Below are 26,902 nucleotides of genomic sequence, written 5' to 3'. Positions count from 1 at the left end.
ATAGACCTACTCACACAGGTCCAAAGGAGGTAGATGAAAATGACTGAGGAACTGGAGCACTTCCCCTAGGAAGACAAGCTGAGAATTGGGATTGTTCAGTCTGGAGAAGATAAGTCTTTGGGGTGACCTTCTAGTCACCCTTCCAGTACATAAAGGGGCAGACAAGAAAGATGGGGAAGGACTCTATCAGGAGTGTAGTGACAGAATGAAGGATAATGGGTTTAAACTGAAAGAGATTTAGGAAGAGGTTTTAAACTGAAGAGATGGTAGGAAGGAGCTCTTCTCTGTGAGAGTGGTGAGGCACTGAGGTTGCCCAGAGAGGTTGTGAATGCCTCATCCCTGGCAGTGTTCAAAGGCAAGTTAAATGGGGCTCTGAGCAACCTGATCTAGTGGAAGGTGTCCCTGCTCATGGCAAGGGGGTTGAAACAAGATGATCTTTAAGGCCCCTTCCCACCCAAACTATTCTATGATTCTATGACTAACCTGAAATACTTTTCAATCAGGTAGCTGCTCTCCTCTTTGCAGGAAGCTAACGCAACACATCTGATGCCATTTTTCTGCCCCTGGTGTCACACCCACAGAGCAGATTTCCTTTATTGAGCAACCAGCAGTTTAAAGACTTACTTCCAGCTGCAGGTCCAGGGAGGCTGCTGGCAGAGATGAAAATCCTGAGCATGTGGGCTCCAGCACTGACTCAGCTGAGCAATGCTCTGGCAGAAGAAACATTTCCTTTGGAGCCTATGTGATGTGTGCATGGCTGAGAGGAACAGAGCAGATGACAGGGCATCTTATACTTATAAACTTCAGAGACAAGGTTTGACTGAGTCCTGTAAATGTTACTGTTTGGATTATGGCCTGTCTGATAGATTAAATAGAATAGGAAAACATCAGTGTCAAAAGTCCTCTCTGCTCTCTAAAGAGCTTGCCTCCTCTGCAAGGAGACACTGAGGAAAAGCAATGGGTTTCCAGCCTCTGCTTGTATGGGGAGCACTGGGAGAGCTGCTGGGGGAGGTGTTGCAGATGGTGGCTAACCTGCCCAAGCACTCCTCATCCTCTGTGCATGACCACAGCACAAGGATGACATCTCCATGCTTCCTATTATGAAGGATTCCTTGATATTGTTTGTCCTCCTGACAGGCATCCTGGATGCATCAGAAGTGCTAAATCACAGCAGTTCTCAGGAAGGACCTGGTTCTGTGAGGGCTGTACAAAGACTTTCAATAGTTGCAGGCCATTGAAAGAGCCCTTGATACTGAGGAGAAGAAGACACCTCTCTAGGCTTTGCTCCAGCTAAGAGCACATTTGTCCCCATGCCTTTTGTTCAGATAGGTGTGTTCCTGTCTGAATAAGAGATCCAGATTTTGGCACCTAATGCAGACCACTCTGACTCATCCTCTGCAAAGAGCTACACCCTCTCACTGATGTGCTGGCATCATCTCTCTCTGCCCACCTTGAGAAGTCAGTAATTTTACAAACTGGAGCAGGGGCTAAAAGTCAAGAATCTCTGCATTTTCTTATGCAGACCTGCCATTGAACTGCCATGTGAATTAATGATTTACATGTGTCTTGGGCCTTTGCTTGACTTTGAGTGGATCATTCAAAGCCTTGCTTAAAGCATTTTAAGGTCTCAGCATAGTGGAAAGGTGAAGTATTTTGTTGCATTTGTTCCCAGACTGTGATCTATGGGCTGCACTTTGGCAGCTGGTGGCCCTCCAAAACCATATTGGTTTGGGTTTCCTTTTGACTGCCTTCCTTGCAGAAAGATCCCAAGAAAGGGCAATTAGAAACAGAGAAAAGGAGCCAGGCTACTTTTTGTGCTCTGGATGCTGACAGAGATGAGTTGAGCTCACTCCTACTCTTCACCATGCTGCCAAGTTGCCACCCAAAAGCAATACCCCTAGGTCAGTGTCAAGCTTGCCTGGCTCATTCCCACCTAAGAAGTGATCACTTGCTCATTGCTGTCCATACTGGTGTTTTAACTGGAGCTAGAGCTGAAACTATGCAGCTCCTGGCTGTCTGCTGACACAACACACATGCATGATAGAGACTGTGTCTCCTAGAGTGGTCTTTGCCAAGGGCTGCAGGTGAGCTGAGCATTTTTGAAGGGACTGGGGTAAGAAAGGTGAGCTCTGATTTCTGAGCTGTATTTCACACTATGCCAAGTATGCAGTTGTAAACTGCCTCAGCAAAATCAGCTTGTCTGCAGTATCAGCAGTGGCTGGAGTGTCATTGCTGCTCTTGCCTGATGTTAGAGTCCATAATCTGTATACAAAGTGGAGAGCAAGCTAACCACCAGCTGGACAGAGCTTTGGGCTAAGCTGGTGGTAATCTTCAAGGTCTTTTCCAATTGTAATGATTCTATGATTCTGTGATTTGAAATCATAGCCATGTATGGTGTTTGGACACTTGTCCAGAGAAGCAAGAGGTTTTGGTGAGCTTGGAGGGAGTAGGTTGAATGCTCTGTCATTTGCTCAGCTCCAGCATTATTCTGCGTGCAGCATTCCACAATTTTGCACCTTCCCCAGGCACTCAGCACCCAACAGTTCTCTGAGGATCTGGTTTTTAAGCAATCAGTACCCCCTCTCATCTCAGTGAGCTGTCACTGACATAAACTCATCCTCACCAAAGGCCTTTGGGCTTCCTTATGCAGACCTTTGATGGTCAGTGCACAGCCAATGGCTCTCCCTTTTCATGGAGTCCCATCCAGGTACTGGTGGCTACCCCTGTAAGACCAGCTGTGACCCCATAATTGCTTCAGCTCCAGTGTCTCTCCTGTAATTCCTCCTCATCTCCTTTCTGAGCTTATTGGAACACCTTTGTCCTCGTGGCACCTCTCTGCTTGCACAGACCATGGCATGTGCCCCAGCCCCAGGACACTACACAGGCATCCTGGGGCTGGAGATGCCATAAAGATCTGCTTTCATCTGTCATGGCATGGACTGTCTGTGCTGCCATCCCAGTCAGGATGAAGACTGAAGACAGGCTCAGAAAGGTTCATTAAAATAATGTGCTGGAGTTTTAGCCTTGAAGCAATGCAAACACTCTGCTGAGTGTGTGTGCATTGCAAAATCAAAACATTTCAAAGGCTTCCTGCTGATTGTTGTTGGGGCAGGGGGGTATAAATATCTGAAGGAACTTTTGCCAAGTTTTGTCATGGATTCCAAAGTGGGAGTCAGCTAAAGAAAATGTCACTTCACTAATTGTATTTTAATGTTGCAAAGTAATTATTCACCACCTTGTTCTGAGAAATGGCTCTTTGTTTGTGGAAAACTTCAGTAAAAACTTTAAAAAACCCCTATTCATATGCAGATGGCCAGAGAGGGAGATGTCACTGCACACAATTAACATCAACCAAAGCAGCATGCAACTGCTAAGACACTCTCATCAGAAAAAACCATGAAGTACCTGAGAAGTTGTGTGATGTCAACAAGCCTATCTAGGGAAAAACCCACCAAGTCATGGGTTGGAAAAGACCTTCAAGATCATCAAGCTCAATCTACACCTAACACTGTTATATCTACTACTAAACCATGACACTCAGCACCTCATCTACACAGCTTTTGAATATCTCCAGGGATGGGGACTCTACCACCTCCCTGGGCAGCCTGGGCCAGTGTCTAACAACCCTCTCAGGGAAAATGTTCTTCCTAATCTCCAATCTAAACTTCTCCTGGTGCAACGTGAGGCCATTTCCTCTTGTCCTATCACTTGTTACTTGGGAACAAACTACCTGTACAGAGTAGTCATGTCTCCCCTCAGCCTCCTCTTCTCCAGACTAAACACCCCCAGTTCCCTCAGCTGCTCCTCATCAGACTTGTGCTCCAGGCCCTTTCCCAGCTCTGGTGCCCATCTCTGGACACACTCCAGCACCTCAATGTCTTTCTTGTAGTGAGTGGTCCAAAACCAAACACAACACTTAGGTGAGGTCTCACCAGGGCCAAGTACAAGGGGACAATCGCTTCCCTGGTCCTGCTGGACACGCTCTTCCTGATGCAGGCCAGGATGTCTTTGGCCTTCTTGGCCACCTGGGCACTCTGCTGGCTCATATTCCACAACTGTCACTCAACACCCCCAGGTCCTTTCCCTCTGGGCAGCCTTCCAGCCACTCCTCCTCTGTGCCTACAGCAGTTTCCTGGGGTTGGTGTGACCCAAGGGCAGGACCTGGCACTTGGCTTTGTTGAGCCTCACACAATTGGCTTTGGCCCATCACTCCAGCCTGTCCAGGTGCCTCTGAAGAGCCTTCCTGCCCTCCAGCAGATCTACAAACCTGCTCAGCTTGGTGTCATCTTCATCTTTGCCCATCAAATGATTCCTCAGAAAGGCAGACTAGTTCCTGCTCCACTACATCTGTGTTGTGTGTGCCTCTCCAGTGTATTAGCTCCAGTGCCACCTGGGAAACCCCTGTTGGGATGACTTGGGCTGGTTTCCCACCTAGCTGATGCAACTGGAACTAAAGAGCCCTCCCAGCAGTGCCATGGGACCTGCTGTCCTGCTCACCATGTTTGTTTTAGGGGATTGGGATCATGCCTAAACCCAAGTGCATATTGGAAACAACGTTTCACATGCAAAGCAGTCTGGTTTGGAGGGAAATAGCAATGTTTCTGTGATTAAATGAGAAAAATTGGGGTTAAATGGGAAGGAAAATGACATTTCCTTGCAGTTATTTGGATTTATTGTAAGAATGACATACCTTGGCAGTTTTATCTGCCCTTCACAGTTTTCCCTTTAATGTTTTTTCTCCTACTTTTAGAAATATATTTTGGCTCCTTATTAATAAGAGATTACCCACCTTGGTTAGAAATTTTGTGCATTAGAAATGAGTTTTCATTGAATCATAGACTGGTAGGGGTTGGAAGGGACCTTTAGAGATCATCCAGTCCAATCCCCAAATGATTTTGTTTCACTGGTACAGCTCTGAAACACTGACGTGCTCTTCTGTTCCAAAAACCCCTTCTGCTCAAACCCAGACAGAATAAATGGTTATTTCCCTAAAATATTGTTCAAACATATGGAAGTCATTCTCTTCTCAATGGTTTTAGTGTTAAAGAGCAAAGCAAGCTGCTAACATTGTCTGCTCCAAGTCCTCCTATACAATATGGTTCTTCCTGAGCTACTCAGATACAGTTGCTAAACTGGGACGGTGCTTGGGATTTAAGAGAAAATAATACAGCTTATTTGCTGCACTTTGCTCTACAAACATTGACTTTCAAATAAAAAAACAACAGAAAACCTTATTGTAAAGTGTAAGGTGCTTTTTGGGTGCAGGTCAGCATCTGAAGTGAGACACAAACCTTGCAAAAGTTTAACCAGTGGCTGAAATCACACACAGAGACGTGGTGGTGAGGACAGTAACACCAAGATTTCCTCTCTTCTCATTCTCCTCTCTCTTTTCTCTAGCCAGAAATCCTGAAAAATGTGGTTGCTTGTCATGTGAAGCTACTCTAGTTTTTGGATTCTCTTTGTTGCCCCTCACTTTGCATTTCTTATTAGACCTTTTTGAGCCAGGGAATAGCTGCATACTGCACCCTAGGAGTGGGCATAGCTCATACTTAGCAGTGTAATCATGGTCTCTAGGGCTTTCCTAACGATTTCTACCACTTCACTTACCTTTTTGATTGCAGCTAAGTGTTGAGCCAATGCTTTCACAGATTGGTATGGTGTAAACTATCAGCATGATACTAGATTGATCCAATTGATTGACTAATTGGCCACTAATTGTATAGCATATTAGCTGGCTGATGACAGCTCAGAGCATCTCATGTGAAAAGAGAGAACTGATTTCTTTTTCCCACATTAATGTCTTTTAACATTGCCTACCTTGCATTTCATTTTTGCTGTCACTCACTCAGCATCTCTCAGTTAAGTCTGGTCTCAATTCCTGCTCATACCCATTTGCTCTCCTTACAATTTGTTACTATTCATTTTTCTTCTTCACTTCTTGTCCTCCTCTGGATCCATCAGGAAAAAAAGTGATTCACCCATGAGAGCATCCCTAAACTCCTCCACGGTGAACACAGGTGCCAAAAAAAGTCCCTGCTTGTCTCCAGTTCTGGCTTCATCTGCTTTGGAAACCCCTAACACTGTCCCCACAGATGTCCTGGCAGCCTTCAAGATCCTGATGGGTTTGCAAAAGCAAATGTTATTCATTTGTAAAGGATGTTTTTTGGATTTCCATACCACCCCTTGCCAATCCATCCAGCTATGCCAACCTCCTCTGCACTTCTGCTCCCAGGACTCTCTGCCTTATATCTCTTCAAGAGGAATATAATGAATCATGTATTTCACAGTAATTTGGAAAACAGCATGAAATCTTGTCCTTTTTGTGGGTTTCCAGGTTAGCTGATCCCTGAAACAGCTACAGAGTGGGTCTAAAAATCAGCATCTATGTCAGGCCCTAAAAGATTTATACCAGCATGAATGGATGTAACCCAAATTCCTCTTCACACTCATGTCTCCTGCCCGTACAGCCTCCTTGGGCACTCCCTGGATACAGGCACTGGATATGGTGACAGTTTAATAACACTTTGGCCTTGGCATCCTTTGTTACTTGTTGAAAGGGTTAACTTGTGACCTGATCCGACTGGTGGCTCTTCTCTCTGCAAATGATCCAAAACCATGAAAGAATGAAAGGACAAAAACCACAAGCAAGCAGAGGTTTTTTGGTTTTGTACCCAGTGGAGACATTTCCATTGCCTTTGGGGTTTGCATTTGGGGGTTTTGTTTCTGTTTTCTTTCCAAAGTAACAAAACTCTCACAAAACTGACAAAGAAAACAAAATAGTTTACTTTTTTTTCTCTTTAACCTAGAGAAAGGGGAGAAATAGGAAGAAAATTCCATTTTTTTAAATCCAGAAACAAAACTATCAGCCAAAAGAAAAAGATTTTCAACACTGTATTTGAACATTTGGAAGAACAGCAAAGGTGTAGCTACATGAACTCTACTTTCTCAGCTTTATACAAACATTTATTGAAGGTGTATCAATACCACAGGGAATATTTTTATGAACAAAAAAATGAGAACATAAGCTTTTAATACCTATACCAGGAAAAAAACAAGTTCATTTATTTAAACAGTGGTTTAGAAACCAGAAACAAACCAAAAAGAATGAGTTCCTCTCCTATGGATTTGAATTTTTGGAATTAAAATCTCTTGATGGCTTCTAGGGAAGCCTTAGGTCTGTAGTTATCCTCAGGAAAGAGCATTGCTGACTGCAGCACAAAACAACTCAAATTGTGCTGATTCAGTAGGCAGAGCCTTTGGAAGTGGTGGAGCTTGTGGAGGAGTCAGAATCTTAAGAAGTGCCAATATTATTTGAGGGGAAATGTTATAAAAGGGGAAAAAAAGAGAAAGGTCTATTTCCTAAGGGAGCAAAACTGGAAAGTAAACTCAACAGCATCTTAGAAGCCAACACAAGGCTTAACTTCTGAGTTCAACTTGGACTGAAGCTCATGGTTGAAAGCTGATATGGGCTTTTCCTAGTGCAGGGATAGTTAAAGTGTGGTCCAGCTGGGCTGCAGCCTGGATACATTCTGATTTGGAGAGCTGAGACCCAGCATGGAGACCATGCAGTGATCTGGAGAAGTGTAGAGAGCTAAGAGCAGAAAAGCTGTTTGCACAGTTATTTCTGAGGACTCCACCTCTGTATAAAACAGTATCTGGAACGGCCCACTTTGTACTAATCAGGTTTAACCCTGACAGACTGTCAAAAAGTGTAAAGTAGATAATTGTGGTTGGGTCTCATGCTTGGAGTGAGAAAAACTGTTTTGAGAAGGGAAGAAAAACGAAAGCTCTTCTTCTACCTTTCTCTCCCTACAGTGCCCTTTATAAAGGAGGGTTGGTTGAGTATCAAGACTCAAGACATGCTCTGGGACATTAACACAGTTGAAAACATCATCAGCCACAGATACTGATGCCTTTACCTCTGCTTCTTCAGCAGAAGCCAATGTGTAAATGTCAAATAAAGGACACCATTAACTTCTCTTTTTTAACAAGGTCACCAAGAAACGGGATTTACTTCATATTTTAAGAAATTAGACTATGTCAACTGTGTAATAAAAATATTTTCTATAAGATTTAAAAATATATACATATATAAACTACCTTATTTTTAATGTCCTGTTGATATTGACGTGGTCTCTACAGTATCTAAGTGTAGCTAAGTGAGGCTGCCCAGCAACCTCCATTATACCTCAAACAGTGATTACAAAACTTGAAGCCTTGTCTACACTGTAAATTAAACCTGCTTGAAAACAGGATCTGAAATTGTCTGCTGGGCCTGATCCAATACCCACTAACAGTCAGGCTAAGTCCATTCCTGACTGCAGGAGCTCAATCAGGTCCTAGAGACTGTCCCAACATGATGTGGTTTCCAACTCTGTTGGCTGGGCAATGATAAAGGCACGGGAGAGAGTTACTGAGACCTTTAAGGCACTTCCTGGTAACATAAAAAATATTAGATACCTTATTTAGAATACTTAGGGATATTTAGAAACAATCTTTAGACAACTTGAGCACATCTATGTTTCATTTTGAAGAGAGGCCCAAACTGACCTTGTCCCAGACATAGCCTTTGCTCAGACACTGGATGCAGACTTTAGTTAAGCTTGAAGGAGGTTGAGATCTTGGGGGTGATGGTGGAGCACAGAGCACATGCCTGCATCCTTCCCAGGGCATCCATCTCCATACATCCCCCCATCCTTGCTTGCCCAGCCCATGTGGTGGAGATAAGCTGACAAGAAGAACTCATGTCCCAAGTGCAATGATTCAAGGGGCTGAACTGGCACTTTCATCAAAGACATCCTAAAACTGGTGATGGAGGTGGAGGGGAGTGAATGCAGAGAAGCACATGTTGCTGTCTGGCCCTGCGTCCACTGAGGACAGCGAGGACATGGCTTTGGGCTTTGGGCCGTGCTCTCAACACACAGCCAAATCCATTTTGCATTCCTGGTTCATCTAGCAGTGTGTCTAAAGCCAATTCAGACTCATTTTCCATGCAAGGTTTGAAGCACAGCGTAGGCAAGGCGTGGGGGCCAGATCCTCATCTCATGCAGGCAAAATTCACCATCATCCTTGGCCTGAGCACTTGCCCTTGCATTATACTTTAAGGTAGGTAGCATGGGAGTTCTCCTGCTTCAAAGAGTTAATGTAAGGGATTTGAGCACCTGCAGAGGAAAGTTTCTCATTGAGCTTTCGGTTCATCTGCTCCATGTGCCTGGTGTTTTTCCTGGCCTGCCGGAGAGACCTCTTGACTTTCTTCACCCGCTCTCTCAGCTGCCTGTTGCGCTTCTCCAGCGTCGCCACTTTCTGCTGCAGCTTCTTCACTCTGTCCTCTTCCTCAAACAGGGCTTTCTGGACCGAGGAGCACATGAGCTGGGGGGACAAAAATAGCAGCAGCTGAGCTTTACACAAAACCTTGTTAAAACAAGGGTTAATTGAGGTGTTCCTTGAAACACAGCACAGCTCTTCAAAAGTAAAACGCTTTGGGGGGTGTTTTGGAAGTTCCATTCATTTTTTATACCTTCTTTAGTAAAACCCTCTCCTTTACTTCTGTACTCAGGTAAGGCAGAAAACTGTAGATCTTAATGATACTACTGCTTCACAATTACTTTTATGAACTGTTTTGACAGACCTGTCCAGCCCATTGAGGCTACATTGAATTTGTGGAGGAAGGCTGCCTTATTTCTGCCATGAAACTGGGGTTCAGGCTGAGAGGTGTTCACTTTTGGAAAGCTCTAGGTTTGATTCAGCTTAGCAGCCCATCAGAACCCCCAGATATTGATGTGAGCTTGCCCTTTGCTTTTTATGTCAACATGTGAAATAAGGACAGCACCTGCAAAACACAGATTGGTTGGGTTTGTCTTTTCAAGAAATGAGTTTTCTTAAATGTCTCATTCTATGGTCTTCTTTCAGGTGAAACCCTGTAGGGTAAAATCTCAGCAGTTTCCAGAAGCATTTGAGATCACATAACTTAAACAGAAGTGATTTGAGGGCAGGAGTGGGGGAATACCATTGCCTGAAAACTACCTCTCCTATTCTACCCACTACCAACTTCTTGCAATGTTGACCCCAGCAGGGACACCAAGTGTTTGATGTCCCTCATGCCTGTGGCTCTCAGGCAAATAAAAAAGGACAAAGCAAGGAACCAGCTTCCACAGGTGCTGCATCCAAGGCATCACTAGCAGAGCAGCTCACAGAGCATCTTCAAATCCCCTGCGTTGGTTGCAAATGCAAAACATCTGTTGGATAATTGTTCTCCCTCTACTGCCTCATCCTAGGGTGATCCAGAGGTCTATCTCATCTCAGCTATATGTGATTGCCATGTTTATGGTGTCTTGTTTCCATCTTGCTTCCTGATAGTAGGTGCAGTAATAGGAATGGGGTGAGAAACACCAGCTACCAAGGCTGCTGCCTAGTTTCAATGAAAAGAAGTTGTGTTCCTGACACACAATGTCACTTGGGAGGAGAATCACTTACCTTCTCTTAAGTAGCTAAAAGTGAGACTCAGGTCTGGGCTCCTGACTTGGGGTTTCCCTGTCATGTCTCCACCTCCTAGGACAATGGGGAGAATCACTCTCTAAACACAACTCTCTTATTTCACTGACTACACAAGGACCAAGTTTCATGTTTTCTACCTGGGAAACATTTTCCAAACACAAAAGCAGATGGTGCCTGTGGCTCAAAGACAGCTCCATCATAAAGTATCTGATCTAGAGTAGCCACCACGGAAATCTATTTCTGCCCATGGTGATGTGTTTCCTTCCTTTTTTCCCTATGAAAACAACCCTGAGATATTTTACTGTGCCAGTGTGACTCTCAGCTGACTTGTGCACTGTGAGGAGAAGCAGTGTCTTCTGCTGGATTTATCTCCTACATAGATCTAGATTATTTTTTTAGTGTGTGTGTTAAGCATTCCTGGAGCCTGGATGGGCTTTCTCTGGCAGAACATTTGGAACAGAAAGGGAATCTAAATAAACAAGTAAATCCTTGCTGTGATGGTGAAGGATTACATGTTTCTTTCCATCTTACTTTGTAGTATTTTCAACAGTTGAAAGTAAGGGAGGGAGCCCACTTGGATGAATAACATTTCATTTGCTTTGGAAACCCCCAGCAGCTGAAAAGTATGGGCCAGTCAACACAAACACAGCAACTGCTTACAGTCCCCACAAACTCTTGTGCAAAAGCACTGCAGGGCTCTGCTAAAAGGCAAATGCTTGCCTCAACCATCCTCTCACTAGGGCTCTCTTATAAATGCATACTAGGTGACTGGGAGCTCACAGACAGAGGGCCAGAAATTGCATTGAAGAGGAGGGAATTTGGTTTTGATCACAGCTCATTCCAAGTGCTGTTTGAAAACAGACAGTGCATCTTGGCTTCTGCATTTGCCAAACCCTTACAAAACTTGAAGCAGAACACTCCTTGAATTTAAATCCCTGAAGAGAAGAGCACTGAGTTAGGGAAAGATGTTTGTTGGGAAGGCAGGAGGTGGAAACTCTTCTTCATGAGGGATTTCCTGCATTTTCCATTGCTGCAGTGGTAGGCATGGCATATGACAGAGTCCAATGCAGAGGAACAAACAATTCATGCAGCTGAAGTGTGAGGCTGTAAGAACTTGACCTCACAGTCCTGTCTGGGATGGCTGGTGGGGGAATGGTAATGTCTGATGGCAGACATCAAGGATGGCCTTAGCCACATCCCAGAGGCACTCACAAACCTTTTGAGGTCAATCCTTTGTTAGCAGAGCTATTCCAGTTCTATGGAGCCACTCAGAAACTTCTAAAACACCATCAAAAAGCTACCCAGCTCATTTGCTTACAATATTTGTCTTCCAGGTCCTCGCTCTCTCGTTTGAAACTCATGATATAGTGCTTAAATTACCAGGAGACATCCAGAACAATATGGTTATGAAAAACTGAGGTGCTGTGGGACATGCACAGCCTTGTTTACCAGCAGAGCAGGTGATAGGAAGAGCCCAGCTTGATAGTTGGATGCCTGCCTGCAATCACAAAACCACCAGCCAAAACATAAACCCTTTGCTTCTTCAAAATGGGGAGAAGTAACAAAGTGGAGTCCTCACATTCTCACTGGCTGGTTACAAACAGCACTTTTGTCAGGGCTCTGCAGTGGGGATGATGTTTAAGCCTGTTGTCCTACCCTTGCTGTTATTGCTAGAGCTGTGGTTCGCATGGGTGAAACCAAGTTATTTCCACACTGATGCTGAGAACCATGTAACTGTGACAGCTACAAGCTCAGCACAGCCTGCATAACTAACTCAGCTGCTAACAAATAGGTGAGAAGTTAAGCAGCCCTCAGTCTCTGTTGCTACTTGAATATTTCTTGTCCACAGACAGAGGAGTTATCCCTCCATTCCTATGGAGCACATCTGCAGACAAGAATTTCACGCCCTGCTTTGGTTTCATGCACTCATAAATGTGCACAGTTTGCAATGATGACCATCAAGGTCACACCTTGGTCTAAAGGCATTGCTAAAAGCTACAGAGGACTGTATTTTGTTTGTGAACATGGCCTGAGCTCCCATTCCCCATCACAGCTTGCTATGTCAGGTACACTAGAGAAGGCAGTGATGGTTTTTTATGCAATGTTTAAAGGACAGTGAAATCTCCATCCAACAAGTTGAGTTGTTTGTCCTGGAGGTCTCTGCATGTTCCACAGTTTTGTAGCGGGGCATCCTCAGCAGTGGCTAAACTCAGGTCCAGAGCAGTACCAGGAGATGTAACAAGAAAGGCAGCGTGATAAGAACCATACAGCTCCTTGGGATTTGTCCCAGGAACTACAAATTAAATATATTTGATTATTTGTCTGAAAAATCCTTCCATAAATATACCCAGTTTTATGTTTCACTGCATCTAGTTTATCTACAAAATCTATACATCTGCCAAACAAACCAGCACTGTAACAAATCATACTGATATTCACAGAATGGTGGGGGCTGGAAGGACCATCTAGGGATCATTCAGTCCAACTCCCTGCTAGAGCAGATGCATCTCCATCAGGTCACACAGGCACACATCCAGACAGGTTTGAAAAGCTCCAGAGGAGAGTCCACACCCTCCCTGAGCAGCCTGTGCCTCCTCCACGCTGCACCCAGTGAGCTCACCACATCCCCACACCACTCTCTTCTTGCCCTTCCCTGCCATAAGCCTGCTCCACAGAGAAGCTAAAAACTGTCTGCATTTGCTGCACATTGACTTGCTGCTCTCTGTGCTTTACCACTGTTCAAGTTATGTAAAACATCTCAAACCAAAGCCTCCTGTAGCATGTAGTGTGTACATCTCAGCACAACAGTGAATCAGGAGCTTTCTCTCAAAGTGGTCTCTTTTTTTCTTTAACTCCACCAGGATTTATTTCCCAACCTTTTCTGTGCTCTGAGCAAAAGGAAAGGCTCTGTGCCCTTGGGGAAGCTGATAAGGACATGATACAGCTTACACAGATGATCTTCACCCTTCCTGGCCATGGAGGTCCCCTTTAAGCCCTGTCGTAGCGTGGCCACATTTCAGACTCCCATCAAGTCCCACCAAATGGCAGCTGGCATCACTGACTACCTAGGACAGGCTGCAAAGGCAGGATACAGATATTTTCCTTGGAGTGTGAGAACCTTTCACTGGGAACAGACACAAATTCATGTCCATAGGCAATCAGGAACCTTTAAAAACTGTCTGGTTGGCTCCAACCTGCATCACACCACTGCTCGGTGGAAAATCATCCTAAAAACTGTGGGAGAGTCTGCCAGGGGCAGCTCTTGGATGGTGTCTTGGCAGGTCTCTTGGGTGATATTTGGCCTTGACATCCCTCTGAGCAGCTGAGAAGGGCCTATGTACCTGGAAAATGTGAGCAGTGTTTACAAGCTGTGACATAAGGCCGAGTGCCAGCAGCTCCACCAAGACACTGACTCAGCACAGCGGATGGTTTACTCACAGAGATGGATGTTTTTCACCAGGAAAACCACTTTCAACCTATTTGTTATCCTCTCACCTTCTTAAAAACAATGAACTCAAGCTGAACAATAGATTGTTTTTGAAAGAAGATACCTCCCTGTGATTAAGTACTTTGAAAAAACCAACCTTCCTCTCTGGCAAGGTGTCTGCAGTGATGCTGGCTCTCATCTCCACTGGGTACTGCAGGTATCCATTTCAAAACCCTACCTTTGCCTTCAAACTTACAGCCCTTGCATCCCTGCTCCCAGACTGGAGGTGGTTTTCAAAGAATCATAGAATCACAGAATGGTAGGGGTTGGAAGGGACCTGTAGAGATCATCTAGTCCAATCTCCCTGCAGAAGCAGGTTCACCTAGATCAGGTCACACAGGAACATGTCCAGGCGGGTCTTGAAGACCTCCAAGGAAAGAGCCTCCAACCCTCCCTGGGCAGCCTGTGCCAGGGCTCTCTAACCTGAGCAGTAAAATACTTTTTTCTTATATTTAAATGGAACTTTTTGTGTTCCAGCTTCATCCCATCACCCCTTGTCCTGCTGCTAAATACTATAGAAAAGAGGGATGTCCCAACCTCCTGACACTCACCCCTTAGATATTTGTAAATGTTAATAAGATCTCCCCTCAGTCTCCTCTTCTCCAGACTAAACAGCCCCAGTTCCCGCAGACTTTCCTCATAAGGAAGATGTTCCAGTTCCCTGATCATCTTGGTGGCCCTGTGCCAGACTCTTTCCAGAAGTTCCTTGTCCCTCTTGAGCTGAGGAGCCCAGAACTGGACACAGGACTCCAGATGAGGCCTCAGCAGGGCAGAGTAGAGGGGGAGAAGAATCATAGAATCATAGAATGGTAGGGGTTGGAAGGGACCCTTAGAGATCATCTAGTCCAACCCCCCTGCAGAAGCAGGTTCACCTAAAACCTCCCTCAACTTGCTGCCCACACTCTTCTTGATGCATCCCAGGATGCCATTGGCCTTCTTGGCCATGAGGGCACATTGCTGGCTCATGGTTAGTTTATTATCAACCAAGACTCCCAGGTCTCTCTCTGCAGAGCTGCTCTCCAGCAGGTCAATTCCCAACCTGTACTGGTGCATGGGGTTGTTCCTTCCCAGATGCAGGACTCTGAACGTGTCCTTGTGAGAACACATGGGCATTAGGAGGCACTTGAAGGTTGATGAAAAGACTCTCAGCCCTGGAAGCACCTGGAAAGTGGGTTGGTCCCCAAAACAGTGCCTAGAGCATGTCCTGGGGCATTGCTTTCCCCAACACTTTGAGCCCTGAAGCCTGAGAGACTGCTGAGGGGAAGGATGCAGAGTTACCAAGTGACAAGCACACCCAGTCCTCTCTGCAAGGATGGGAAATGGAGGTGGAAATGTGTCTTCATGGCACTTGGATTGATCACTGCCAGTACTCAGGAAGAGACCAACATCTTATTCTCTATACTTAGAAAGGAAAAAAAAGGCAATGGTGTAGCAAGAATAGAAGCCTCACTAATCAAGAAGCCAAAAAAGGGGAGAAAAAAAGGTGTAGGGTATGAGCCAGGCTGCCTACCACAGGCACCTCTCTTGTGCCAAGTGAGCAGATAAGTCAGTCCTGACAGTAAATCCCTAAATTCCTGCCTAGGCAGTGGGAGACAGAAGGTCTCCAGGAAGAGAAAAATAAATCATGAGGGTAGGACCTCAGCCTGGGATATCTCCAAGTCCCTTTCCTCTCCTCGCTGACCACGCGGGCAGTGAGGGATGCACAGCAAGAGCCAGATGGCTGCTTTCCCCCACCACTCCATGCTGGAGGAGCTCCCCTCTCTCCTCCTTTCCTTTGAAAATGTTCCTTCAAGCAATTTGCCCCAGATGCCACAGGAATGTGGTGGTGGATCTGGGAGGGGAGAGGCAGCGAAGTCTCACGTCTAAGTGGTTTAGCAGGAGTAGCCGTCCTCCCCTTGCCTGGCTGTGTCTGCCCAGCCCTAGGCTTGGTGCTCAGCCCCACCAGCCCCACACCTTGTGCTCTTTGCATTTCCAAGAGTTCCCACCCTTCAGCATCGCTCCCAGCTCAAGACTGGACATTGTGTACCCTCTGAGATGGGTCAGGGCTGGAGGGAAGTGGAGGGTCTTACAGCCATCCCAGGGGTTCAGCTCCCAGGGACAGGCTGTGTCATCCTCCCAGTCTCTGTCCCGAGACCCATGTCATCCCCTCTGACTCCCTCCATCAAAAATACTCGGGGTTGACAGTGAAATAACCAGCCATGGGGCAGCACATGTCTCCATAGTGTGCAAAAGCAGAAACAGCAGCTTGCCCTTGGCTCTGCATCCATGATATAGGGGATGTACAGAGCCCACTGCAAGGACAGGTAGCTCATAGGCTTTGCAGCGTGGCTATTTGCAAGACATAAATTGCAAATAGAATCCAAAGCAATGCAGCATCTGCTCTGGTTCCCTCTAGGTGCCATGTATGGATGGTAGATGTCCCTGGTACTCCTCTTTCCTGCTCCTGGAGAGCACATAGCACAGGCATGGATTAAGCTGCCTGCTTACAGGTAAATGGCACTAAATGTTAAAGTGCAGCACCCAGCTCAATCATGCCGAGCTAAAAGGAGAATGTTTTGATTAAGGAATAGCAAAATCTTTTCTCTGTTGCTGGAAGCAATTTTGGTGCTGTGAACACAGTTTTAAGTCTACTTTGTAAGACAAGCTGTTTTATAGACTTGTGCATTTTGCTCTGCCTGAATGCTGAGATGACTGAGGTACAGAGTTACTGAGTTACTGCTTTTTCTTGTTCTTTTTTGTTGTTTGTTCGTTTCTGTCTCAGAGCCAGGGCTGCAGTTTCAGCTGGGCTTCAAAAACCTCTATAAGAGGCTTTTATTTCTATAATGTGTACAGAAACTTTCCATTTCCACAGCTACCAAACTTTCCAAAACTTGCTATCCACTTTCATTTCCAGCTCAGCTTTTTCCCACCTATTACTATTATTATTACTACAATAAAACTAATTAAGCCTGATATGCCTAAAACTACTTTGCCAACATACCTTACCTCAAGCATATTGTTCTCCAGCTGAAAGCTGCTGTGTGACCACATCTTCATCTAAACTTGTTTCACTTGGCTCCTGTTTCAATAGGATTAGGTCACCATTCCCCCCCAAACATACACACAGTGAATTAATTATATACCAAGGAAGGGATAAAACCAGCAAGACCCAGAAACAGAGTGTATTGTGTCTTTCACTGATGGGAATGCAGGGCAATGAGAAACTGCTGAGCAGAGCAGCACAGCATCTCATGCTTTGCTCCTGTTTATTCAAACATTAGGGTTGATTTTTGAACGAGCTGACCTCTACCTGACTTTACAACAGCTCCTAGATATTCAATTTAATGGTCCTGTTAAATAGACAAGATACATCCTACAGCATAGCAGCAGTGAGGGAATTACCATATCTTCAAATACACCATCCCCAGATGCAGCTGAAGCTGAGAATTGGCATCAGATGGTGAGGAAACATAATTATGTAAATATTAATTTCCATGAGAACAATATTAGCCTAAACCAAGTTATAGCTGGTTTGGAGTGTTTAAATATGATTTACTTCAGTATTACAACTTGTAGGAGTTCCCTGGGGTTTCTAACAGAGGTCGTTGGAGCTCCAGTGTGGCAGGTGCTGGATGGATGCCTGCAAACTGAGGCATAGATTAAACATAGTTGTTAGGAGTACAAAATAACAGGTGGGAGATGGGGGCTGTGGGAGGATGGGGGGCACATTGGAAACGGTGAAACAAGGCTGATTAAGGGCTTAATGAATTCAAAATCTCCTGTGGGTAAGGCAATGCCAGACCTCCAGCAGGTTCAGAGTGTGAACGCTCAGTGCCTACATCCCCCATTGCTGAGAAGAAAAGGGAAGGGCTGGAACCAGTTAAAATATCATAAAATATATTTTATACATAGTATGAAAAAAGAAAACCCTTCACTTCTCTGTCACTTCTAAATCAAAATGGGGAAGGAGAGAAGCAGAGCAAATCCCAGCAGGCTGTGGATGTGTACTGCCAAATGACCACAGTGTGACTGTAACACATGAAATGCTGCCTCTCAAGAAAGCAAAGAGACAGAGACATTTACTGTGAGTGTAGTCCATGTCTCCTCCCCAGTACATATATCATACCTAGGAGAAGGTTTATATACAGGAGAACCCGTGCTGAGAAAGGCAAATGTTTACAGTTAGGACAAGATCTATAAAAGTCGTGTGGCCCTATAAATCCCTCCACTCTGGCTGCCTTGGCTTCATACTTCACATAAGCTGCTGGAGTTTAGCTCCCTTTACAAACAGATAGGATTTCCTTGGCTGGAGGCTCAGCTGGAAGCTCTGAGCTGCACTGCTCCTGCTGTACACAGCTGCTGGATTTCAAAGGGCAAATGCAGGTGCCCCGGGGCAACGGGCTGTCCCCTGGTGCTACTGGGAAGGGAGGGTATCTGCATCCCTTCTGAGCATCCCTGGGTACTGCTGGAGATGGTTTACTGCTTTTGTTAAGTTCACTTGGGTGCAGAAGAGCCAGAGAAGTGAAAGGAACATACTCAGACCTGTCTTTGTCTATGCCTGATGGGTCCCTTCGGGTAGCCTTTGCAACCACTCAGCTTAATGCATCTAACCTAGATCCTGGGGAGGAAACACCAGTTTTCTGGGCTCTTTCTACAGCCAACGGAGAGACAGAAATTCCTCTGGAGGATGAGTCAGAGAAACTAATTTAGAGCAAAGCAGCAGGCACTAAACCAGAGCTGAGTTGTATGGAAACAACTCAACACAGTGCTTACACACACAGCCAGAGATGTCCCTGCCACCGCAGGAGCAGGACAAGGGGCTCTAATGAAGCCTTTCCCATAAACAACAACAGATCTATGAAGCCTTGAGGGAAATGACAGCAGCAGCACAGCAATCAGACTGCATGAAGCACAAGGGCTTGCTAAAGGGCACCTGTACCTGCTCCTGAGCTGCTCCACAAGCCCGGAGCACAGAGGAGACCTCAGCAAGAAGCTGTTTGCTGTGCCCCACACAAGCAGCCTCGGGAGGTTTCAAGTGTGGAAGTGCCACAGGTTGCCACTGCAGTGAAGTGGAAAAGCTTCGATGAGGTTGAAGAAGCAAAGACAAAGAGATGGAAAAACAAACATCTGCAATCTTCAGGCTCTCTCTGGCTAATGTCCCCATGCAGAGAAAGGAGCCAAGGAGGCAAAGTGCCTGAGACTAATCAGCAGCTCTGAATAGCAAGCTCCAAGCACTAACATCTGGCTTATGGGAGCTCGCTGCTACTCGTAGATATTCCTGTCCCACTGGGCAGCTCAGAGCAGCCTGTTCACAGCTCTGGCTGCTGCGTGGGCTGTAAATTCTGAAAGGGCTCTGGACCACCATGGATGCAATAAATGGGCAACAGGCTAATCTGAGCATGGCAGGGGTTGGCAAATAACCAATCTTCAGCGTGCAGAGACATGGTATTCAGGGGACCACCCTCCTGCTTGCCTGTGCTCAAATGGCCCTAAGCATTCAGGGCTAGTTGCCATAGGAATCAAAATCTGCTGTTTCAATCTAGTAGAATCAATCAAATAAGGTCCTGTAGCTGTGCCAGTACTTAAATTATCAGTAGAAATTTCAGGTGAGGGAAACACAGGGTCATATTTGAATCAAACATCATGCTCAATGGCCCAAGTTTCTCCCTGCTGCTTTGCTGCACTTCATACGGACACAGAAGCATCTGAACTCCCACCACTCGCTGTACGACTTGATGCCTGACACAGGGAAAAGACTTTCACACAGGACAGGTTACAATCATAGAATGGCTCATCCAAAATAAGGACTCAAGGTAGACAGGAATCAGATCTCCCCATACACACAAGCCTGGAGCCCTCTTTCCAGCCTGGTTTTAGGAAGATTGCAGCCACAGTTACACCAGACAAACTGCCTGCAGGGCTGACAGGTGCCCTGTGGTGAACAACTCCTTGCAAGTATCTAAATGATAGAGCACGTGCTCCACTGCTAGTTAATGTTACTATGGTGGCTCTTGGCTGTTTAATGCTAAGTTAATCATTGTGTTGGAGTGAGATAATTCCATAACAAGTGCCACACCACTGTAAAGTGAGCACATGGCAATACCTTTGAGCTGTGCTTCCATCACACACTACTTTGGGTATTGGCTCTTTCATGAATAACTGCCCTGTGGTCTGAAAGGTCTTGTAAAATCCTGCTGTCATGTGCACTTGTCTGTAAAATCTGCTCTTGTTCCTGACCAAATACGTAGGGACAGGTGGTGAATGTGTTCTCTGTAAAACCTTTACTATTTGTGCATGCATGTGCATATGAGAGGGTTTTTAATCTTATTATGACATCCATTTTCTCTATCAGTCCAAAATTCTTCTGTGGATATTCCTTTTGCTTTTCTCACATTTCCCTGGTGCAGAAGCTGTCTGTATTTTCACTAGTTTTGGTTTGCATCACTTTAGCAATAGAAAGAGCCAGCATTTGTATAGCCCTGAAGAGCAGATGATGTGAATTCCATGCCACCCCTCCTGCAGTCACAGTATCCAAGCCAGGCACTATCCACACAACCTCACAAGAATTGCCTAACATCATAGTAGTGAAAAAGAAAAAACAAGGACAAAAAACCCACTGTGAGGAAGCCAGGACCTGGGATCTGATCTAGTCCCTTAACTAGGACACTTTCCTTGTCTTTTGGCAATGGTAATTTTGGAAGAGCAAGCTGCAATTATTTTCAGCTGCCTTATCTGAACAGCTCGTTCTCCTTAAGCAACACACGTGCCTCACACCTAATCAAAGAGGGCAGATAAAATGAATGTGCTCACCACAGGGAAGGAACTGAATGTCTCCCCCCACTACAGAGAGGGCAATAATCAGTCAGGGGAAAAGCAGTTCCAGTGAAGAGTTGTTTCTCTGCAATTCAGTTACCCATCTCCAAAAAATGGGGATTACAGGACACCTGTGATTTATGGAGTTTTCTGGGCTGTTACAGTCCAAACCAGAAAGGTCTATACTCAAAGTCTGGATAGACAGGAGCAACAAGGGAGCCAGGACCCATGGTCAAATACTGCACTTACACACAGAATGGTCTCAGTGCTTTGTGCAAATTCCAAGAATGAGCCCAGAAAGCACATTTTTCCATGAATGGTGCTGCTGGGCATTGCCTCTTACTGCAGCTTTATCTCCTCCTACCTGGAAACCTATTTTCTAATAAAGAGCCTGGAAAAAATGCCCAGCACTGGAGCACATCACTGGTTGAACTTTCAACAATTACGAGTTTAATCAATAAAAGTTTGTAATAGAAAAGTTACATCTCTCTGTGACACAGATCAAGGCACCTAAATCCACATTATCCAAGAATGGGAAACTCCTGACTATATGAGCACTCAGATACTTGAGCAATGTCCCTGGGATTAGGGTGTGTGCTGTGTCACATTCACGCTGACAGGAGGAATTTGCAAAGCAAATCCCACTCAAAATCATTGGATACTTTTGGAAATCTCCCTGAGTGTCTAAATGATTTAAGAGTTAAAACTTAAGAGTTTAGGTTTTCTTTGAAGATAAGGGTAATGTGGTTAAATGTGTTGCCATCCTGAACCCTTATTCTCTCAGACACCAAAGGCAGAAGAGTCAACTGACGTACTCAAAGCTCCAGTCTCTGAAGTTTATAACACTGGGAAAAGAAGGATTTCTGTGGCATTTAATAATTATTATTTTCACTGTGTTTTTAATGCTTATTTGTAAATCAGCTTTGCCTGAAGGACAAGGACAGATCTGCTCAGCTTAATAAAAGTGGTGTGGTATTGTAGAAGTGCCTGGTAGATTGGAAAGAAATGAGAAATCGTGCACTGCATTTCACCACCCACAAATCCATTTACTTTTGGGAGCTGAAGGGTGTCTTGCCAGCTAAGATCTGGGCCATTTCCTAATTGGCTAAACACAGAATCACAGAATGGTGGGGGTTGGAAGGGACCTCTAGAGATCATCCAGTGCAACCCCCTGCTAAAGCAGATTCCCCTCAGGTCACATGGGAATGTGTCCAGGTGGGTTTTGGAAACCTCCCTAGAAGGAGCCTTCACACCCTCCCTAGGCAGCCTGTGCTAACTCACCCTCTCAGCAAAAAAAAACATTCTTCCTTGTGTTTCAGTGCAACTTTTTGTGTTCCAGCTTATCCCATTACCCCTGGTCCTGTCACTGGACACTACAGAAAAAAGCATCACCCCATCCTCATTACATCTACCCTTTAGGTACTTGGAAGTGTTGATGAGGTACTCTTTAGCCTTCTCTTCTCCAGAGAGAAGAATAAGAGGTGTGCAGCCCTAGGTCCTACAGACTTTCCTCATGATATATGGTCCAGTACCCTCATCATCTCGATAGCCCTCCACTTTTCAGAATTTCCTTGTCCCTCTTGAGCTGAGGAGCCCAGAACTGGACACAGGACTCTAGATGAGGCCTCATCAGGGCAGAGTAGATGGGGAGAAGAACCTCCCTTGACCTGCTGGCCACACTCTTCTTGATGCATCCCAGGATGTCATTGGCCTTCTTGGCCACAAGGGCACATTGCTGGCTCATGTTCAGTTTATTATCAACCAGCACTCCCAGGTCTCTCTGCAGAGCTGCTCTCCAGCAGTTTGACCCCCAGCCTGTACTGGTGCATGGGGTTGTTCCTTCCCAGGTTCAGGACTCTGCACTTGTCCTTGTTGAACCTCATGAGGTTCCTCTCTGCCCAACTCTCAAGCTGGTCAAGATCCCGCTGAATGGCAGCACAGCCTCTGGGGAATCAGCCAGTCCTCCCAGTTTGGTGTCATCAGCCAACTTGCTGAGGGTACACTCTGTCCCCTCATCCAGGTTGTTACTGAAGATGTTGAACAGGGCTGGCCCTAGAACCAATTCCTGTGGAATTCCACTGGCCACAGGCCTCCAACTCTATGCTGTTGATCACCACTTGGTGCAGCCTCAGTCCCTACAGATACTTAAAAGAGATGTCAGTGAGGTGCTGAAGGATATGGTTTCATTTAGTGACAGGCTTAGCAGTGTAAGGTTAGTGGTTTGACTTAATGATCTTCAAGGTCTTTTCCTACCAAAACGGTCTCTAGGCTCAGTCATTCAGTTCTTCATCCACCTAAAATTCTGTTGCCGAAACCCGGGATTGAACCAGGGACCTTTAGATCTTCAGTCTAACGCTCTCCCAACTGAGCTATTTCAGCTCCATGCTGAGGAAACCCTGACACTCTTCATTGGAGTCTTTATACTTTTCCTGTGGGGTTTGCAGGCTGCTCCACGACCAGCTCCTGGTCTCAGTCAAGTCATTATCCACCACCAAGGTGGGACAACTGTGCTCTCTGCTTGGTCCATGATCACTGACTTGGCAATGGGCATCGGGGTGGGTATGGTCACATTCATACCTCTGCTCAGCCCCAGACATACACAGTAGAGGATGCAGACAGGTAAGTGTTACAGGTCCAACATCAAAGGTTTTAAGCATGGCCAAAGGGATAACTTTCAGCAACTGCCTTCACTGGGGCAGGGATTATAAACCCAACTGTTCTTTAGAGACTATTCAACAAAAGAGACAAAATGGGTTTAAGTAGGGCAACAATATGCCCATGGTCACACCTCTTATTCTTCTGAACCTAAGGGCCAATAAACCAGTGGAAATGCCATCATAAGGGGGTTTTACAGGAAGGGATGGTAACATTTCTTCTCACTCATCATCTAGGACAGGAATTAATGGGAGTTTGAGCTAATGAGCAAGAACGTGGCAATCCCTCTGGAAAGATTGGTAAAGACCTTTTCCTGCAGGTATTTGAGGCTTCTCTCCATCAACCAGATGGAATTTAGGGTTAATACTTGTAAAACAAAACACAAACTCAGTTGGAAAGACTGGATGACCAATTTATTCAATCTGATTTCCATCCAGACTGATCTCTCAGTTCTGCCTTGGTCTGTTTAATCCTGTTAATAAGTACATCACTGTACTGACATACGGCACCTACACTTCTAGAGGCAGCCAGTGTTACTGGAAGGCAATGAAACTGGTGATCTACACATCTCTCTCAAGTTATTTGTCTGGCATTTCAAGTGAAAAAGCAGAAGAAAAAAAAATCCCTATAAAAATGCATCATTTCAAACATTTTTCGTTCCGTGTTCTCCCCATCCTAGAGATCTTGACACTTAGTAACATTTCTTTATTGAATTCCTTCTTAAAATAACCTTTTACCATTAAGAAACTGGCAAGTGGTTGGGAGGAGGAGGAGCTGTTTACTGTTTTTGGTGTAAAGAGAGAAACTACATTATTTCCTGGCTGAGATTTATGTGTCAAGCATTAGCTTGCAGCCAGATTTTTTTTGCCAACTTGTAAAATCTGAAGATAATTCCAACTCTCCTCCCCAGTCACTTTTACAAAGTAATTCCTGGAATGTGCCAAAATAAAAGCAGACTCCACACCATGGAGGTTTTCAATGGAAATGGGGAGACCCATCCCTGCACAAAAGGAAAAGGCAGGAATTTATGTCAATCTAAGCAGAGCTGTCAGAAAGCAGAAACTCAATCCCTTCCTACTAAAAACTGGTGAAGATGTCGATGAACCTGTGTCTCTTAAATGCTTTGGATGCAAAATGAGAGTAAGGCAACCTCTGTAGTTGACAAAATGAAGCAGAGTTTTACTTGAGGCATCAGGCTTTTTGGAAACTTAAGAACAAATGCCTTGATGTGATCGGAGACTATTCAGTTTGATGCTGGTCAGCTGGAAGGTGTTATGGCCATGTCTTCCAGCAATAAGAAATCCCTCACTGAGCCATGGTTAATGTGCTCCTCCATCCCTTTTGTTGCATTTGCCAAGCTAGTGCAACAGTAATGGCCTGACCTATGCCTGAGTAGTGGAGTGGCTCAAAACAAAAAGAGCAAAGAGGCAGCAGAAACGAGTAACTGCATGTGCCAGAAAATCGAGGTGTCAGGTGAGACACTGCAAAAAGGCTGGGGCTGTTGGCTGGGTCCACATTAGTAAGTCAGTTGGTGCAAGAGGAACATATCTGCACACTGAAGCTCTAGATGTGTCTGAGGTGAGAAAATAGAAGGAAAGGAGATCAGAAGGTGGATGAATGACCAGCTGTGGCTCTTTTACGTTCCCATTAGGAATACACTTGGTGTGCACCAAAATCTCTCTGTGAATTGAACCAATATTTACCAAGCAAAACAATGTGTATCCTACTCACCAGACTCATTCCCTGTCATAAAGGAGACTGTACTGATTTGACACATCTTGTTAGCAAATCTAAGATAGCTGCCATTCCCACAGGTGTTTTCCCTGAGCTCCATGGCTTGGGAAACCTTCAAACAGCAGCCCTCACAATCAGTGCAGAGCCTGCAATGTATTTGCCTCCCATCCTTCCTGATGGGCCATCTCCAGTCTCTGGAGGTCTCAGCACTGGGCTTGTGGGGGCCCTGCACCGCTCACCTGCAGACAGGAGATGGTGATGAATGTGCAATGTGGCTCTGGGACTGTGAAATCCAATTGTAACTCAGAAACAGCAGCTGGCAGCTCCCCAAAGAGCCATCTACTACTGGAGCTCACTGCATTTCTCTCCATGAATTTCACTTGAGCAAAGAGGAAGGCTGGCTTGGCTCTAAAATAACCTGCCTGTTTCCCTCTACTTGACACACTGCAAATCCTTACTGGTGCTGACATCCATGCTCTCTCAAACTCCCACATTTTTAAGAACAGTTGAACCAACAAGCACTGGAAGAAACCAAAGCCCGTGAAGCCACCTTGGCTGTGTTTTAATGCCTTCTGGAAAGAGCCTAATGCAAGACAGACGTTCATGATATGTTCACACTTGTAACTAAACACTGGCTGCACTTGAGCTTGGCTGTAATGAGCTCTCCCCAAAATACCACACATGAAATACAGGCAAAGAGAAAGGGATATTGGTTTCAGTTATATGTGAAGAAAGGTGGATATCTAGCAGTAAGAAAGTCAGTAGATACAAGGATCTCCTTGTTGCCTCCCAGCTCTCCTAATGACTGTCCACATCATAAAGCCAGCTAAATAAATGTTTTGGTAGTCCAGTTGAAAAGTGAGACCCTCTAATACAACCAGAACACGATTTTATGGGTACCACATGAGGCCAGAGATGGACTTAGTTCAGTAAAAGCCACAGATGTTCAGATGTATTAAAACACCAGGCATTTCATGGCTTAATTGTTCAAAGGCCTTTTTGGACAGTCAGAATGGATGCACACACAGCAATAAACAAGAAACAAGAAAACTACTGAGGCCTTTTGCCTCTTTGTTTAGCCAATGCCAAACCCAAGTCTACTCCAGTCAGCAGTGAAACAAAGAGCTCACAAAGCAATGTTCTGCCTCTAACACTTATCAAAGAAGACCAATATCCACTAAAAAAGGCAATTTTATTCAGAAAAGTCTGAAAGTGTCTTCAGCTTTTAAACTCATTTATTACCTGTGGCTCATAGTTCATGAGGCCTGCACAAAACCACATAGAAGGGAAAAGAAAAAGGGTGGGATCCTGTAATAAATTCTACCTTACCTGAAAAGGCAGGTAAGTATCTTGTAATATCAACTCCCCTCGATGTTAAATTGAACAGTGGGGTTATATGCAGTTATATCTAATCTGAGCTGAGTTTTGAATCATGGCACAGTGACACAGTGGATGCAGATGTGGGTTGCTTGGACTTTAAAAGTCCTGATTAAGAACCAAAGGCAATGGCCATGATGAAGCATGTCTGCAGCAACTGCAGATGGGCACGCTCTGCTCTTCATCTTGCGCATGTGTTACGCATTGAGCCACTGCGTGCATTACAGCTCACAAATCATTCTCACACAGTATCTGTAAGGCCTGTGGGAGTTCAGAAGAAAAGGGCACAGCTCTACTCAGCTCTGACAAATCACAAGCAATTCACTGTTACAGATTTTCCACGTCTTCAAGGGCAATATGGTT

At 45.2% G+C, this 26,902-nt stretch overlaps 1 protein-coding gene and 1 non-coding gene across 2 annotated transcripts in view; both read right to left on the bottom strand.

Annotated features, from left to right (window-relative positions):
- Positions 1–6,841: 6,841 nt before the first annotated feature.
- Positions 6,842–26,902, bottom strand: part of CCDC3 (coiled-coil domain containing 3) — a 44,129-nt gene continuing 24,068 nt past the window's right edge. Inside the window, exon 3 of the mRNA XM_062020309.1 lies at positions 6,842–9,369. Coding sequence (XP_061876293.1) covers positions 9,094–9,369 — 276 coding nt within the window. The 3' untranslated portion in view covers positions 6,842–9,093. The remainder of the gene's footprint in view (positions 9,370–26,902) is intronic.
- On the bottom strand, positions 23,080–23,152 carry TRNAF-GAA (transfer RNA phenylalanine (anticodon GAA)). Its single transcript has one exon. It is a non-coding gene; the product is annotated as a tRNA-Phe (tRNA).

This window comes from Colius striatus, chromosome 1 (genome assembly GCF_028858725.1).
Source record: "Colius striatus isolate bColStr4 chromosome 1, bColStr4.1.hap1, whole genome shotgun sequence".
In the NCBI taxonomy this organism is placed as follows: Eukaryota; Metazoa; Chordata; class Aves; order Coliiformes; family Coliidae; genus Colius; species Colius striatus.
The sequence above is the reverse complement of the archived record's forward strand: the minus strand, read 5'-3'. Positions and strand labels throughout refer to the sequence as shown.